The 18,041-nt window shown below is 45.9% G+C and overlaps 1 protein-coding gene across 1 annotated transcript in view; it reads left to right on the forward strand.

Moving 5' to 3' along the window:
• The first annotated feature begins 1,497 nt into the window (after window positions 1–1,497).
• Window positions 1,498–18,041, forward strand: part of LAMC2 (laminin subunit gamma 2) — a 43,885-nt gene continuing 27,341 nt past the window's right edge. The window contains exons 1-5 of the mRNA XM_083157211.1: window positions 1,498–1,797; window positions 12,923–13,120; window positions 13,660–13,777; window positions 16,174–16,275; window positions 17,651–17,787. Of these exons, the coding sequence (XP_083013337.1) occupies window positions 1,722–1,797; window positions 12,923–13,120; window positions 13,660–13,777; window positions 16,174–16,275; window positions 17,651–17,787 (631 nt within the window). The 5' untranslated portion in view covers window positions 1,498–1,721. The remainder of the gene's footprint in view (window positions 1,798–12,922; window positions 13,121–13,659; window positions 13,778–16,173; window positions 16,276–17,650; window positions 17,788–18,041) is intronic.

Raw genomic sequence — 18,041 nt, forward strand, 5'->3', positions numbered from 1 at the left:
CTACGGGGATGGGCTTCCCTGCACACATAACACAGTAACATTCAGATGTCTACATCTCCTGTGTGTTTAAATTCTGGTGATACATATCTGAGACATAGCAAACTCTTGAATGCAATTGGGTTATTGCACTGCTCCTGCGTCTGCAGTTGCAGCTGAAGGAGCATAACTGAGTGTTCATGCTGGGAAGTTTAGTGAGTGCATCACACTGGAATTGCAGACTATACAACGTTGTCTGTTACTAGACTGAGCACCAAGGACAGAGCAAGCACTCACTGATAATAATGTGTGGGTTCGGTTTAACCTGAATTTACTCGGATCTCAAAGCGGGATATTATTGGCTATCCAAAACACGTGACAGGCGCTAGCCAGTTGGAAAGATCCAAACTTGCATTTATTTTGGTGATAAGAACCGAGTAAATCCAAAATGCACATCTCTAATAATAATAAAGTTCAAACCACTGTATGGATAATGAGGCATTTTTTGAATTTGCTAATTTTGCTGTCGATGTCCGCAGTGTCAACTCACTCATCGCCATAGGTGCCGATTCTGTGGGTGCTCAAGGGCCCGAGCACCCACGGGTCTGAGTCCTGCTCCTGGGCCGCCGTGTTAACTTGCTAATTTGGGGCTGCAGTACCCACATCGCCGGACCTGCCACCTGGCAATAGTATGCCAGGATGGCGGGAAGAGTGTATTCCGTCCGCGGAATAATATGCAGATGTGGGCCAGCCAGCATGTGCGTGCTCTGGGCATGCTGTGCGTCTGAGTAGGGCGTGCTTTGTGACTGATTAGCATTTATGTATCTGCACGGGATAATTTGAATATTGGAGACAACTGTGCTGTGTATTATAAATTGGTATTATTTTGAGGCCACGCCCCTTCCCCATGAAGCCACTCCCCTATATTTTCGGCTAGAGCACCCACCAGCAAAAACATAAATCGGCACTTTTGCTCATCGCTTCCCGGACACAGCGCACTGCCCGCTCTGCCACTGCACCCACAGCCCCCCAGTGCTTCATGCATGCTGCCCAGGTCCCCAGGCATTTTGTGCTGCCTGCCCACTTCACATAGGTGTGTGCCAGCGGTGTTTCACTGCTGGCACACACCTACGGATTGGACCAACACATTGTGGGTGCTAAAAAGCACCTGAATCTGTAGGGTCTGACCTGATGCACACAGGACCACACATCGGGTCGGATGTTATGTCAAACACATTGGATTTGATCGATTTCCAGCGAAATCAGCCCAAATCGGATAAGTGTATGGGCACCTTTAGTTATTAGCACCTACTATAAGATAATAGTTTGAATCTGATTGGTTTCTGTGGCCCACATCCTATTTCCAATAGAACTTTTGTTAACTTTACCCTAAGTGTCCCTAGAAGTTGTTGTAAGTCTGCATCTGTGCTGTAGGGGAACCTTGGAGTAAACGCTACTCCCATATATTACTGAGCTGCCAGGGGATCTTTCTGGCCACACACTGCAGTGCACAGAGAGGGTTGCATGGTGCGTAAAGCAGGAACTCGTGTGTACCTGCGAGATAGAAGGGTTGGGCTGTTATTCAGTGGGTGAGTCACAGAAGATCTTTGTGTCTGCAATGAGTCAGGTTACAGAGCTCTCATAAAACACACCTGAAGGCGGCTTGTATAGACAGACAGAGTGGAGGGTACGAGACACAAGCAACTAACAAAACGACCACAAGCGGGGTCAGTGTCTCCAATAAGATGGCTTCGTGGAGGGGCCTGCCTTCGCTGCTGCTGCTTGCCTTGTCAGTGGTCTCAGAGACAACAGCCATAGATGGTGAGACTAATGGTTTTATTTTGTGAGTGTTCAGGGACTGGTTGCAGCATTTATGCGGTAACACATAGTTAAAATGTATGACCGGTGTTTGCCTTATACTGCATAAACCTAATAGTGTCTGCTAGGACAGATCATTTATAAGTCTCACACATTAGAAAGTGCAAGTTTGAGGCATCTTGTTATTTACTGCATAAGTGCAAATCTTGCAACCCAACAGAACATCTGTCTGTACAGCAGTGATTGCGGGTTGGAAATTTCCAACAACATTATTTGTATTGTATGAGCTTCCCTGCAGATTATTTACATTAAACTGTTTTTTTTTCCCTTTTAATCTTTATTCTGAATTTCCCATCACAATTGGATATAATGTAAGAAAAGTTAATCATTTGCATTGCATTTGCCTAGAGCAGTGGGTCCAAACCCTGGTCCACAATACCCCCAACAGTGCATGTTTTCCAGGTCTCCTCACAGAATCACAAGTGAAATAATTAGCTCCACCTGTGGATCTTTTAAAAAGTGTCAGTCAGTAATGAATGCACCTGTCAGGTGATCTGGAAAACGGGAATTGTGTGAGGTCCTGAGGACCGAGTTTAAGAACCACTGGCCTAGAGCACATTCTTGTTTAATGGAAACTATTGTACATCTAATGATACGGCCTGGTATAAATATAAAGTAATTAAAGTACAGCACAGAAAAGTGAGGAAAGTGAAAGCTACAGGAAGGTGTATAAACAAAATATTCTGAGGGTGGACAATTCTTTAGATTACAGCTAGCAAAGCTGCACAGGGACTATTCTGAGATCATTTGGCACAGTTACCTGCATACTGCAGACATTCTGGTTGGATCTGTTTTTACCATTTATAGCCAGCTTTGAGAGACAACAGCATACACATACAGGTAACATAAGGGCTTTCCTGTGGTCTGTGTACCATGGTGCTTGCTCACAAGAGCAATTAGGAGTCTGTGTATCCATCACCTGTGCAGATGTAGTACAGGTTGAGTATCCCTTATCCATACCTCCCAATATGACCCTCTCAAGGAGGGACATAATGCTCTGTTTCTGGACTTCCCTCTTAATGTATGATTGCCATCACCTGTTTCAAACAAGTTAATGGGTAAGAAAGGCGTTTCCCAGGGGCGGGCTGGGCCGGGGGGCAGGGTGCCATGTGCCACCCGGGCCGCTTAGCCAGTCACTGGCTGCGGGCCACGCTGGTCACCATCCACCTCCTCCAGGCACAGGCAGCCCTCCTGCGCTGGCCGCGGCTTCCAGAACACGGCCGTGGCTACAGGAAAATGGCCGCCGGCCCCCTGCACTGAGGACATGTCATGTGTGTCTCCTCTGGCACTGTGGGGGCATGTGTGTCTCCTCTGGCACTGTGGGGGCATGTGTGTCGTCTCTGGCACTGTGGGGGCATGTGTGTCGTCTCTGGCACTGTGGGGGCATGTGTGTCGTCTCTGGCACTGTGGGGGCATGTGTGTCTCCTTTGGCACTGTGTGGGCATGTGTGTCTCTGGCACTGTGGGGGCATATGTGTCTCTGGCACTGTGGGGGCATCTCTGGCACTGTGGGGGCATATGTGTCTCTGGCACTGTGGGGGCATCTCTGGCACTGTGGGGGCATCTCTGGCACTGTGGGGGCATATCTGGCACTGTGGGGGCATATGTGTATCTGGCACTGTGGGGGCATATTATGTTTCTCTGGCACTGTGGGGGCATATGTGTCTCTGGCACTGTGGGGGCATATCTGGCACTGTGGGGGCATATGTGGATCTGGCACTGTAAGGGCATATGTGTCTCTGGCACTGTGGGGGCATATGTGTCTCTGGCACTGTGGGGGCATATGTGTCTCTGGCACTGTGGGGGCATATGTGTCTCTGGCACTGTGGGGGCATATCTGGCACTGTGGGGGCATATGTGTATTTGGCACTGTGGCGGAATATCTGGCACTGTGGGGGCAAATCTGGCACTGTGGACATCACATTGTGCGGTGTAATGGGCATCATGGTATGGGGCGTAATGGGCATACGGTGTGGGGAGCATTGGGTAATTGCCATCACAGTATGGGCATCAAGGTGTGCGGCATAATGTGTAATTAGCATCACAATGTGCAATCTGCAGGTACACAATACAATCAAGGTACAGGCCACGCCCCCTTATGATAGGCCACACGCCTAATTTTTCTGCGCGCCACCGGCACGCACAAGCATTCAGCTTTCCAGAGTGTTGGGGGGTATGGGCCAGTGCTCTGGACTTGCCCCCTTGGCTAAAAGTTGCCAGCCAGCCCCTGGCGTTTCCACACAGGTGACAGCAATGATGAATGAAAGGGAAGTCCAGAAACAGAGCATTGTGTCCCTCCTGGAGAGGGTCATGTTGGGAGGTATGCCTTATCCAGAAATCCGTTATCCAAATAATTCCGAAAACTATCGTTTCCAGAATGTACTTTTTTTTTGTGGCTAAAAGCACTACTGGGGACATCTGTAACTGGCACTACTTGGGACATCTGTAACTGGCACTACTGGAGACACGATATGTAACTGGCACTACTGGGGACATCTGTAACTGGCACTACTGGAGACACGATATGTAACTGCCACTACTGGGGACATCTGTAACTGGCACTACTGGAGACATGATATGTAACTGGCACTACTGGGGACATATGTAGCTGGCACTACTAGGGACATGATATGCAAATGACACTATTGGGGACATGATATGTAACTGGCACTACTGGGGACATCTGTAACTGGCACTACTGGGGACATCTGTAACTGGCACTACTGGGGACATAATATGTAACTGGTACTATTAGGGACAGGATATGTAAAGGGCACTACTGGGCACATCTGTAACTGGCACTACTAGAGGCATGATATGTAACTGGCACTACTAGAGACATGATATGTAACTGGCACTAAATATGTACAAGGACATGATTGCTTAACATTCAAATTCAGTGCCTGAGATAGTTGATGTTTGGAAACCTTGTTTCATGCCCAAATAATTATATATGGTGTGTATTTCATGTGTTTGATGTGTTTGTGCAACATAAATGCAAGATACCACAAGACACATCATTGAAATATACAAATATTCCAAGACACAGAATAATCCGCTATCCAAAATTCTTCTGGTCCCGAGCATTTTGGATGAGGGATACTAAACCTGTACTGTGGTTCCCAAACATGTTCCTCAATATTCCCTATAAAACTGTCCATGGTTTAGAGTAGTTATGCTTTAGCAAAGGTTGATTTATTAATCCCCCAGTTGATTTAATTAAATAATATGTGATCAAGTATGGATAGCCTTAAAACCAGTACTGTTAGCATTCCATGAGGACCGAGTTTGGGAGCCACTGAAGTAGTAGATGCCTAGCTGTAGGTACAGGGGTAATTCAGTGAATGGTAAAGTGTAATTTAGTTTTTATAATTAATATTAATGCAATTTAGAACATGTTCAGGCAACAGGGAACACTGATTGTGTCAGACAGGTTAGATCAGGACAGTACAACAAGAACTTATGAAGGAAGATGGACCGAACACTTGTATAACATACCTCCCAACTTCTGTGTTGGGGAAATAGGGAAAAGCACCCGAAAAGGGGACGGGGCGTATGCAAATTAGGGCGCGGCTTATGCTAATTAGCCGCAACCTCATTTTCATACGAGAATAGACGCTGTGCGCATGCACATAGCGTCTATTCTATTAGATTGGGCGGTCTCCCAACTGCCACCCCCCGCAGCGGGATAATGCCTGCCGCGGGTGGGACAGTGGGACAGGACCCGAAAAATCGGGACTGTCCTGCTGTAATCGTGACAGTTGGGAGGTATGGTATAATGTGTATATTCTGGTCCTTTATAGTCAAAAACACTTCCTGCTGCAGTGTACAGTACAGATTTCACATAACGTAGATGAATAAGCAGCAAGGTTTTTTTGCCATGTTAAAGTTTTGAGTTAACAAATGGATTCGACTGAGTTCTAGAAAATGACGTTGATGGCTGCCAACATCAAGCAGTGAGGTGTCATTACCAGTAGTGGTCTGTAATGGACAATTCCTAATACACACCTGTTATAAACTAACAACTGGACAGCTTTCATCTCCTATGCCTCGTATGTCTGTAGTGCTCTTACATAGCTGCATACTTGCCTACTTTTGAAAACTACTTTCAGGGAGATTATAGTTGGTAATAGAATTTTGCGCAGCGCCCAATTGAGGGGGGTGTGCCATGCTCCACCCAAAGGGTGTGGCTAGTTTATTATATGGAGAGATTGTGAAAAGAGATTGTGAACGTGGCACCTAGAAGCGTGCGTGTGTACTGCTACATCTGAGAGGAATCTTTTTAAATGACTGATATCCAAATGTAGATGAGCCCCAAAGCAGTTAGTAAGAGCTACTATACTTGCTAAAGTGCTGGGAAATGGTGCTGATGATTCAATGTAAATGTATCTGTCTCTCATTCCTTTTTTCCCAAAAAATGTAACAGTGTAATGCAGGAGGGTAGGCAGCTATGCATAGCTATATCTATCTATCTATCTATCTATCTATCTATCTATCTATCTATCTATCTATCTATCTATCTATCTATCTATATATATATATATATATATATATATATATATATATATATATATATATATATATATAATGGTAAATATCCTTACTGTGAAAAGTTTGTATATGCTCTTCATGCAGCTCCTCACATCATCCGGCGGCAGCTTCCTCACCTGCTGCAGCCCATTAAGCTGCACATCAAGGCAGGGTGCACCTTTCTACAGGAAGCCAGCTCTCTACCTATTGCAGCCCAGACTGGCTGTTCCAGAAGGAGGGGACACCTCCCATTGAAACTGCCTGTCCTGCGGGTGACTGGCAGCGCCGAAACCATGGGTGCTCCGGGGCACGAGCACCCATGGAAAGTGAGGCAGTGGGGTCCCAGCAGCGGATATGCCTTCAGCAGCGGGGGTCCCTGCGGCGGATGTGAACTAGTAGCGGTATTAATACCACTGCTAGTTCCCATCTTCCGGAGGGACCCTGCTGCTGACGGCATATCCCCTGCTGGGACCCCGCTGCGGTGCTGCCAGGATCCCAGACGCGAGCAGCGGGTGAGTCCCCGGAGGTGGTGGGGGGAGGGGAATGGTAGTCGGGGGGGGGGGGGGGGGATGGTAGTCTGGGGGGGATGGTACTCTGGGGGGGGGGCGGGTCTGTGGGAGCACCCACCGGAAAAAATGTAAATCGGCGCCCCTGCCTCACAAAGTCACACTGCCGATAGATAGTCACTGCCAGCCAAATGGAAGCCAGTTGGGGGGGATATGCTTTGTAGCTTTAGTGCTTGTATATCTGTATAGGGATTGTATATTGTTCCCATGTCAACATGGACTTCCTAGGCCTATTCAGTTTCCTCATTACTCAAAGATTTAAGGGTGCATTCATTTGGATTATAAGATTCAGGATGCACTTGAATAGAAATTTCTGATGGTACAGCCAGTGTCATAAGTTCGTCCAAGTTACCCGGAGGCAAGATAAATATATGTGTCATTCCCCCCCTCCTCCCATAGGCTTGCGCAGCCCATTTTCTTAGGGGGTGCACCATGGGGGGGGGGGTGTCCATCACCATCTATTGGGCGTGTCTATCACCGCCTATGGGTATCAATACAAACTAAATAGGTGACTTAGTTATGTATATGCACTTCAGAATACTAAAAACAGGGACAGTGCGCACCGAAGGTGCGCTGCAAAAATCTACACTGTAATGCCCATTACACATAGTGCCCATTACATATAATGCATTGCACAGTAATGCCCATTCCACATAATGCCATCCAACATAATGCTCATTCCATATAATGCCACACACCATAATGCTCATCACACAGTAATGCCCATTCCACATATTGCCACACATCGTAATGCCCATTCCACATGCCAGGGCTTGACAAAGTTTTGTAAAATAGGGACCATAGAGACAGTGTGCGCACCTAAAATTGACACTGTAATGCCTATTACACGTCACACAGACATTACATAGTATAACACATGCCATAATGCCCATTACATGTTGTGCCTCACACGGTTATGCCCATTACGTCTCAGACTATGATGCCCATTACACATTATGCCACACACCATGATGCCCATTAAACATTATGCCACACACCGTGATCTCCATTACACATTATTACACATTATTTGACACAAGTGATGCCCATTACACATTATTTGACACAAGTGATGCCCATTACACATTATGCCACACACCATATGGCCCATTACATGTTGCGCCTCACAATGTGATACCCATTACAAGTGCGCCTCACACCGTGATACCCATTAGACGTTGTGCCTCACACCGTGATACCCATTACAAGTGCGCCTCACACCATGATACCCATTAGACGTTGTGCCTCACACCGTGATGCCCATTACGTCTCAGACCATCATGCCCATTACACATTAAGCCACACATCATGTTGCCCATTACACATTATTACACATTATTTGACACACGTGATGCCCATTACACATTATGGGGGGGAGGGACATGACAGGGGTGGGCGGGGGAGAGGGGAGTGTAAGGAAGGAAAGGCTGGGAAGAGCAAGGGGAGGATTATATATATGTAAGTACAGTATGTGTGTGTGTGTGTGTATATGTATATATATATATATATATATATATATACACACACACAAACTCATAATGTCCTTGTAAATGTGGAAGTGCTGCCTTACTTTCACTCATGTGGATGCCTGGTGGGGCAGACAGGCTGTGCACAACGTGACTTCTACAGCACTGCAGGTCCTCCACACCTCCTTTCTTCTTTCTGCAGCCTGCGTGCTCAGCCAGTCACTGAGACGCAGCCTGCTGTGTCAGATATGATTGGACAGCTGAGCCATCGCTCAGCTGTCCTGTCCTATACGGCGCCGGCACCCTATATGGTGCTGTCAATCAACTGCAACTAGGTCCTGGGACCCGGAGCAGAGCGCAGCGCAGCGCGATGCCGCGATAACTTAACTAAACACACAGCCTGTCCCTGGCAGGCGTCGGCACCCACCGCAGACCCCGCTGGCGGGGTCTGCCTGGCTGCAATCGTGCGGGGGGTGCCCAGTCATTAGGAGGTGCCTGTGCACCCCTGGCACCCCCCGTGCGCACGCCTATGCCTCCTCCCCACAAACACCACGTTATATAAATATATGTATGTTATGTATATTACGTTTTAAAATAAAGAGAGTGTGACGTCTATGGTCCTGCTAGTAGGGGGAGTCAGCCACAAAAGTGATATCAATGGCTTTCAATTAACTGATTTAAACAGAGAAGGAAAGATGCCCCCTTGGGAGCAGGAGCCCGGTGGCAGATGACTCCAATGTCTCCCAGAGTTACGCCTCTGGGTACAGCTCTGCCTAAGTAGGTATAACAATAGTGGGGAATCCAGGTGTTGCAGACAGAATATTCTAACACTTGTAAAATAAGATATGAAATTTAGAGAGTGAAAGAGCAATGTTATGGAAGGTGTGATTGTGGCGGCCAGACTGGTCGCATTTATTCCGACTGTTTGCAACAGACTATTATTACGTTATCAGCCACAACAGTAAAAGAAATGTGGAGCAGCCAGGATGTCTAGTCACGTGACTTATTGAGGATGATTTATAAATGCTAATCATTTATGTCTACAAGGGTGGGACTGTGCCTTATTACATATACTATGAGAAGAAATCCACTTATTGGATAACATCTAATGGGTTTGGAATGTTATCATGTCATAACTTGAGTTTTGGATGATCAAACTGTGAGAGAATTACTATATTTCTGGAACTCCTGGCAATTGACACCACAGATCCCGGCAAAGCCGTAAAGTAATGGTGTTAAATGGAGGATCTGTACTTGAAATATAAAGCAGCCCACACTGCAACTGGGGTTTCTTTAAGATGTTCAGTAATACATTCCTTCCATAACAAATGGGACTGGTTTATACACTCCTTGGATGATACTTCAAATTCTACACTTCTTCGAAACACGTAATTGGACCAAAGTTGGCCCTTATATCAATGCTTTAATGGAACCCAATCCTCTGGATGGTCATTCTCATGGGACTAATGTAATTTGGTAAAATTGACATGCTCCTTACCCCCCCCCCCCCTTATTGCCACTGGATTATTTTCTAACAATCAAACCTACATATCCAAAAAAGCGGTACAACCGCCTCTCTGACTGGGACCCTCTGGTTACACACCATAAGATGCTTTTCATTGTATTACCTAACTAGGACATGCCTACAATGATATGTATGTTGCTGAGTATAACAAATTATTAATAAGGCTACGGATTGTATATACCCTACCTCCCACTCATGTGTATGTCTTGTCTATAGTCTTGTCTATATGTATCTTGTATGACTAAATTATATATGTATACCCTATATGTTTTATATGTCCATACTGTATTGAGACCTCTTCTTACGTGGATATCTGTATTTGTTTCTAGTTTGAGACATTTTCTTCTTTGATAAGTCGTATGTGACATTTCTCCTTAAATACCCAATAAAAATTCTTAAAAAAAAGATGTTAGGTAAGATCTTACATTACATTGATGTGTGTGTGGCATACAAAGGAGCTTAATCATAAACAGAAATCCCAACTGTCCCGATTTTGCCTCAATATCCCCCTATGTCGGGGAGGTTGGGAGACCCCTCTCACATGCTGATCTGCTTAGCAGCGCAAGAAGTGAATTTGGCATTTTCTCTGAGGCCATGAAGCTGCACTCGTTTTCAGGCAAAAGTCCTAGTCCACATTTTAAGAACCTGGGAGGTCCTGTACAGTATGCAGGGGTTAAAGTGAGGGGGAACGGGGTGGGACTGAGTTCCACCACCTCTAATGGTGAGGTGGAACATTTTAACCTCCACATTGGCCCTGAACAGTAATTCTCACAGAAAAGCATTCTAGTTTGCAAGAGGATGCCAAAAACCCTACCACTGGCCCTAATGGGGGTAGGGGAGTTAATTAGGTGGCATAGATAAATGAGTTCCCCCACCTCTGCTTGACCACTTTAAGCCCTGACAGTATGTCATAAATGCTGATTCCGGAATATGAGAGTCAAAGTTTAAAAATGTTGATCTCCCAGTACTTTGAAAAACAGCAATACCCTACAAAGCACCATTCATTTGTTCTTTAATGCTAGAGTGCAAACCTTAAAAGCACTAAACAAACATTTATTTCTCATAAGAATTAATTCAAATCCGATTCACTGCCACTATCCACATGCCATAACCTGTCTTTCTGGCTGCTTCATAGATTTCTCACATGTACCTACCCATTGGCGTCATTCAGAGATGTAGGCTTGCAGATCTGTTTCTGTGACTGTGACATTAGTCGCAATGCGTCCAAAGACACAGCATAATTGACATGCTGCTCGGGTTTGAAGGGTGGGGATGCGGAGGGGTCCAGAAAACAGGGACTAAGTAAAAACTGGACCCGGACAAGACCCCGGAATGCTGGACCGGACATCAAATTCGTCATTCCGGAGCTTGTAGTGTCCTAGTGTTCATTCTAGCACCCGCTATATTTGAAAAGCCATGTAGTTCCTCTTCCCTGCCTGGGGTGTCGCTGTCTGGTGTAGTGCTTCTAGCACAGTGTGGTCTGTATATCATCACTGATATGCAAACCAGACCTGTGCTAGAAACACAGACAGTGACACCCCAGGCAGGGAAGAGGAACTGCATGGGTTTTCAAATATAGCGGGTGCTAGAATGAACACTATAGTGTCCAGTCCGAGGGGTTTCTTGTCCGGGGGTGTCTTGTCCAGATGGATGCCTGTGGTAGCTTTCACCAGGGACATGGGGAAGGGGAGATTACAGCCTCACCGTGTGGTCCAGACCATTCCGGTTTTTGCTACATGCCCGGACCATACAGGGAGGCTTTATTCTCCCCCCCACTTCCTCTCCCTGGTGACAGCTTTCACAGGCAGCCCCCCCCCTCCCCCCCGTATTTCAGAATTATTTTATATCTCAATGATGTATCTTGTATTTATGTTGTATAAACACATCAAAAACATGAAATACACACTAATATATTTCATTTGTGCATAAAACAAGGTTTCAAAACATGAAACAAAGTTTGCGTCCTATTCAGGCAATGAATTTGAATGGCAATCAATCATTTTCTTGCACATATTTAGTGCCAATTACACATCATGTGCTCAATAGTGCCAGTTACATATCATGTGCTCAGTAGTGCCAGTTACACATCATGTGCTCAGTAGTGCCAGTTATATATCATGTGCTCAGTAGTGCCAGTTACACATCATGTGCTCAGTAGTGCCAGTTACAGATGTCCCCAGTAGTGCCAGTTACATATAATGTCCTCTGTAGTGCTGTTACAGCTGTCCCCAGTAGTGCCAGTTACATATCATGTCCTCAGTAGTGCCAGTTACATATCATGTCCTCAGTAGTGCTGTTACAGATGTTGCCAGTAGAGCTTTTTGCAAGAATTTTCTTTTCTTTCACTTTCTGGAATGTATGGTTTTCGGAATAATTTGGATAACGGATATTTGGATCAGGGATACTCAACCTGTATCATGTTTTAAACTTTTTATTTACTGAGGATAAGTAATCAAGGGGGGTATTCAATGCTAGACGATATGTCCGATAGTCAGAAATATCATCCATTAACTATTCTATCTACTGCAGATCCGACTTGTATAAAAGACGAATCTGCATTGTCGGAAATGGACGTTAAATTGTCAAATTAGCACCCGTTTCCGACCAAAAAGACACAGATCTGTCGATCCACGTCTTTTCCAACTTTTTGAATTTATAGGTCATTTGGAAATGACATTGGATAGGTCGAATGTAAATTCAACCGATTCTTGGCGAAAACAGACGATATTTCAGACAATTGGATAACCCCCCCCAAATGTGTATCCCATAGGAATATGAGGCAATCACAGCATGGCACTGTAGGACCTACACAAACAAACATGCTTGAATATTGTGGCAAAGGCACGCAAGCCAGTGATTTCATTACAGTGAGTGCTGATCTGCCTTTCCTTTACCTGAGGATAAGTAAATATTAAATGTGTGCTGTGTATGTGATCTCATTATAAGTAACTCTCCCGTTCTGTTCTGCTTTGTGTCCATCAGTGCACATTTCCGTCTGCAACTGCAATGGCCGCTCCCAGCGCTGTGTTTTTGACCCGGAGTTGCAGGCACAGACAGGCTCTGGGTTTCGTTGCCTAGACTGTATTGGAGGCACGGATGGGCCACACTGTGAGAGATGCAAAGATGGGTACTACCCACAGCCAGATGGTGCCTGTGCGCCCTGTCTCTGCCATGCTTCAGGTATGTCCAGTGCAATGTAAGATAGGTCAGGCAGGATAACCTTAGCATCTCTGCTTCGCTATACATTGACTGTTAATAGAGCCGCACCATGGGCCAAATGTACTAAGGTTGAAAAGTGAGTGATAAACCACCAGCCTATCAGCTCCTAACTGCCATGTCACAGGCTGTTTGAAAAAAAGAAGCTAATTGGTTAATGGTTTATCACTTATACATCTTGCCCCATGAATAAAAGAGCTTACCCAACAGCCATGCGGCTTTATAGGGTCCCGGAATTCTTGCTGACTTCTAATATCTTTATCCAGAAGGGTGTACTGTACCCTATTCCATATATAAGCCCCAAAATATATGAATGTACACAGCCAGCCTGCAATAGCAGTAACACCTCCCCTAGAAGATTAGAATACAAAGCCCTAACACCATGATCACTGTACCCTTTGTTATTGTCATATTGCACCACAGTCTGGATGGGGAATGGAAATGCCCTTTTATAATGATCCCAGCCTAACTGATTTCCTTTCAATGTGTTCCACCCAATGTAGGCTCTACCAGTAGCCAGTGTGATAACAATGGACGCTGCAGCTGTAAGCCCGGTGTGATGGGAGAGAAGTGCGACCAATGTCAGCCTGGATTCCAATCGCTTACTGCAGCCGGCTGCAGGTAAAATGCGTTGCTCTTGTATGTATTGGTGACCTACCACTCAGGAGATATCTGTACTGCCAGGCCTGGATCTATAGTAGACGTGTCCCTCTGGGGCAATCTGTGCTGTCTTTCAAAATCCTTAATATGATCAGGGCTGGCCCAAGGGTAATGTCAACCCAAGTAAATAAAAATATATCATCTGGGAACCTTGGAACTTGACCACAGTGGCTTCCTACATGTCATCCAAGGCAGGACAAGCTACTACAAGACTCACCCTGATTGCAAATGAAGACACAACAAGACATAAATGTTGTTTCATGGAATTTAGGAAATAGTCTCAGACAATATTTGATATGTGTGTTTGTGCTGTCACAGACCACACTGTGATCTTCAGCTGACCTGCCTAGAGAATAAAGATAAAATAGTCAGGGCGGGATGTATTAAAATACAAAGCGGTGTCGGAGGCGGGGTCTCCATCACATCCCTGGCTCAGCGGTTCTTCCCGACGCCTCCGCCATCCCCCTGCAGCTGGGAGGACCTCTGACTGTGACCTGTTGCTAATGGGAGGAGGAGTTTCATGGACGAACCCAAAGGTGGTGATACCCTGCCCGGAGAAGACGGGACGGCCGGGTCTTACTGCATTTTTCCCTTAGTACATCCCACCCTCAGGGGCAGATTTATTAAGCTTGGAGAAGAGATAAACTGGAGATAAAGCGGAGAAAAGGTAAAAGGAGATAAACCACCAGCCAATCAGCTGTGTTTGAAAAAGACAGTTGGGAGTTGATTGGCTGGTGCTTTATCTACTTTTACCTTTTCTCTGCTTTATCTGCAGTTTATCTCTTCTCCAAGCTTAATAAATCTGCCCCTCAATCTCATCCATTCCAGAGGTGGGGGCTAAGTAATTACTGCAACCCAAGAGTATGTAACAATGGGGCAGATGTATTAAGCTTTAACAAGAGATAAATCCAAGGGTGATAAGGAGAGATAAACATCCAGCCAATCACCTGCTAACTGCCATGTTACAGCCTGTGTTTGAAAAAAGTCATTAAGGAGCTGATTGGCTGGACGTTTATCTCTCCTTATCACCCTTGGATTTATCTCTTGTTAAGGCTTAATACATCTGCCCCAATGAATTGTATATAATGTTGTCTTATTACATTGCCTATTATTGTAGTGCATGTGTTTAGGGAAATGTGGAGTTGGTAAAATCATCAAAAGGTTCCAAGCATAGCAAATTATTAAGGGTGCCGGACGTCGGGATCCCGACAGTCAAAACCCAGACACTCGGGTCCCGACGGCCACCGGCTATTCTCCCTCGTGGGGGTCCACGACCCCCATACAGGGGGAATAGAATAGGTGGCGAGCATAGCGATCCACCTTGCCCGTAGTGTGGCAAGCGCAGCGAGCCTGCAAGGGGCTTTGTTGCCCTCGCCATGGTGTCTGAGTCCAGCCAGTCGGGATCCCAACGTTGGGCTAATAACTGTCGGGATCCCGACTGTCGGACCCCTATACCACACCCATTATTAAAGGAATACAAATGATATAGTGGGAGGGAGCAGGGTCTTCCAATATGACAGAGCAGTGATGTGAATATCCTATAACACCATATAGCTGGCTTTTTCAGTTACTGCCTAAGTGCCTGATTCAGACCCAATCGCAGAATGTGCGCAAACACTTAAATTGTGATTACCTCATAATCAAAGTTTAAGTTACATCCCGGTATGGCAACACACTGTTGGGGTGGAGCGATGCAGTGTTTTCTGGAAATGACCAGGAAAATGCAGGCCTGTCCATACTCCAGGAGACTTTGGGGGAGGGCCACTGCAATTCTAAACAAGGCTGCCCTGCATCTGGCTTCGTAGCTAGGTTGCGCAGCCTGGGGGCTGCTGGCCATGTGTGGGGTCTTCTCACTTCAGTGATGTAATCGGGGGGAGGGACCCAACGTGTGGGGTGGCCTTGTCCTGTGTTGGGTGTCCCAGCGCAGACTGCCGCCACCAGTTGTACTTTTGCGCAAATTTCCCAAATGTACAACTGGGGGTGAATCAGTCTCTATGTTCACATAAGGTAAATTATTGCCGACCTTGACCTCTCATCATTATACTTTATAGCAGAGGGGAGCATGTCAACACCCCATGAGATAGTGTCCGGAATTACATCACAGAGTTCTATGCGAATCAGAGGCATAAATGTATCAAGTCTTAGAGGGAGATAAACTGGAGAATTTGCCCAAAGTAACTAATCAGTTTCTAACCGTCATTTCAAATAAATGACGGAAGCTGATTGATGGAAGGGCTTGATACATCTCCCCCAGAATCAGGCTCACTGTATGGAAACTGTCGTTGTTTTCTACATACACTTTGCGCAATTGTCTGCTCTATAGAGCTGATGTCTTCTGTGCTCTCCCCAATGTCCAGACGACAAGGCTGCAAGTGTGACCCAGCCGGCAGCAGCCAGGGATGTGACAAGGACGGAAACTGTGTCTGCAAACCGCATGTAACTGGAGAGAGCTGTGACAGGTGAGTGTAGCCGGATGCAGCTTGTCCGTATTACATAGTGTTCATTCTAGCACCCGCTATCTTTTGAAAACCCATGCAGTTCCTCTTCCCTGCCTGGGGTGTCGCTGTCTGCTGTAGTGCTTCTAGCACAGTGTGGTCTGTATATCAGCACTGATATGCAAACCAGACCTGTGCTAGAAACACCACAGCAGACCGCGACACCCCAGGCAGGGAACAGGAACTTCATGGGTTTTCAAAGACGGCGGGTGCTAGAATGAAAACTATTACATAGATATACAAATGATTTCTGTATATGATGTATAACATGCAGGTGGTCAGGAATGTCCTGTCGTACTAAAGGAGATGATTCTGATTTGTAAAGAATTGCACAGCCGCAGGGAAGGGCTGCGTGATACGGTACAAATAAAATGTAACTGCAGCAGGAGGCATCTGCCGGATCTGAGAGCTGCGGTGGATCGCTATTGTGACCTTTGTGACCATCGGTTGCCACTTGCAATGGTAGTAGACCTCGTGCAGTCTGCGTAAGCCAAAGCTTATTCAGACTGGTCTTGGGATCTGCATAGCCCCTGGCCTGAATAGCAGTGGCAGTTAATATAACTGACAGTGGCCCTGGAAAATGTTGTGTTCCATCTAAAATAGAACTCCCATCTTAGTAAATTTCCCCCATTATATTATATGGTCTGGTATCCCCTAGTTACAGAAAATTGTTGGTAAGTGATATAGGCAAATGTGCCATTGTCATACGTTTCTGTACATGCTCAGCATTAGGTGGCACTATGCCATCTCATGCATTGCATGGTGTTCTAGAGAAACAGATGGCATAGCACAGGGATGGGGAACCTTCGGCCCTCCAGCTGTTGTTGAACTTCACATCCCAGCATGCCCTGCTAGAGTTTTGCTATGCGGCCATACTAAGGGCATCATTCTGGTTCACACTCGGAGGCAAATTCCTTCTCAAATGGACAAAACCATGTACTGTGCAGGTGGGGAAGATGTAATTGTGCAGAGAGAATTAGATTTGGGTGGGGTTTTTTTCTTCAAAGTGAGATCTATATTGCAGTGTAGAAATAAATCAGTCAGTATTTTCCCTGCACAGAAACAAAATAACTCACCCAAATCTAACTCGCTGTGCACATGTTACATCTGCCCCCCTGCAGTGCACATGGTTTTGTCCATTTGAGAAGGAATTTGCCTCTGAGAGTGAACCAGAATAAGACCCTAAAACTGTTGCAGTGCATTCTGGGATGTAGTTCAACAAAAGCTGGAGGGCCGAAGGTTCCCCATCCCTGGCATAGCAAGAGAAGTGAACAGTGAAACATTATGTCCTTTTGTTCATTACAGCTGACTAAACTCTGTGTCATGGCGTCTCTTATAGGTGTAAGTCTGGGTTTTATAACCTGGAGGCCGGGCGCTCAGAAGGGTGCTTGCAGTGTTTTTGCTATGGTCACTCAGCAAGTTGCAGCAGCGCTAGTGGTTACAGTAAAGACGTGATCACATCTTCCTTTAAGAAAGGTGAGTTAAATAAGTGCAGCACTCCTGTAATGGGAGATCCCTGTCAGAAACATTTGTGTGAGCGTGTGCTTACTTGTATCTGCACCCAGTAATGCTATCATATTGACTTTATTTCCCTAGTATTGGTATACAGTGGTTCCCAACTCAGTCATTAAGGACCCTCAATAGTTCACGATTTTGCAACCACTAATTTATTGGTTGAACTGGCCTAGTGTTGGCTTCTTATTGGCTCCACTGACCTAGTGTTGGCTTCG

The sequence above is a fragment of the Crinia signifera genome, chromosome 8 (genome assembly GCF_055691185.1).
Source record: "Crinia signifera chromosome 8, ASM5569118v1, whole genome shotgun sequence".
NCBI classification, from domain to species: domain Eukaryota; kingdom Metazoa; phylum Chordata; class Amphibia; order Anura; family Myobatrachidae; genus Crinia; species Crinia signifera.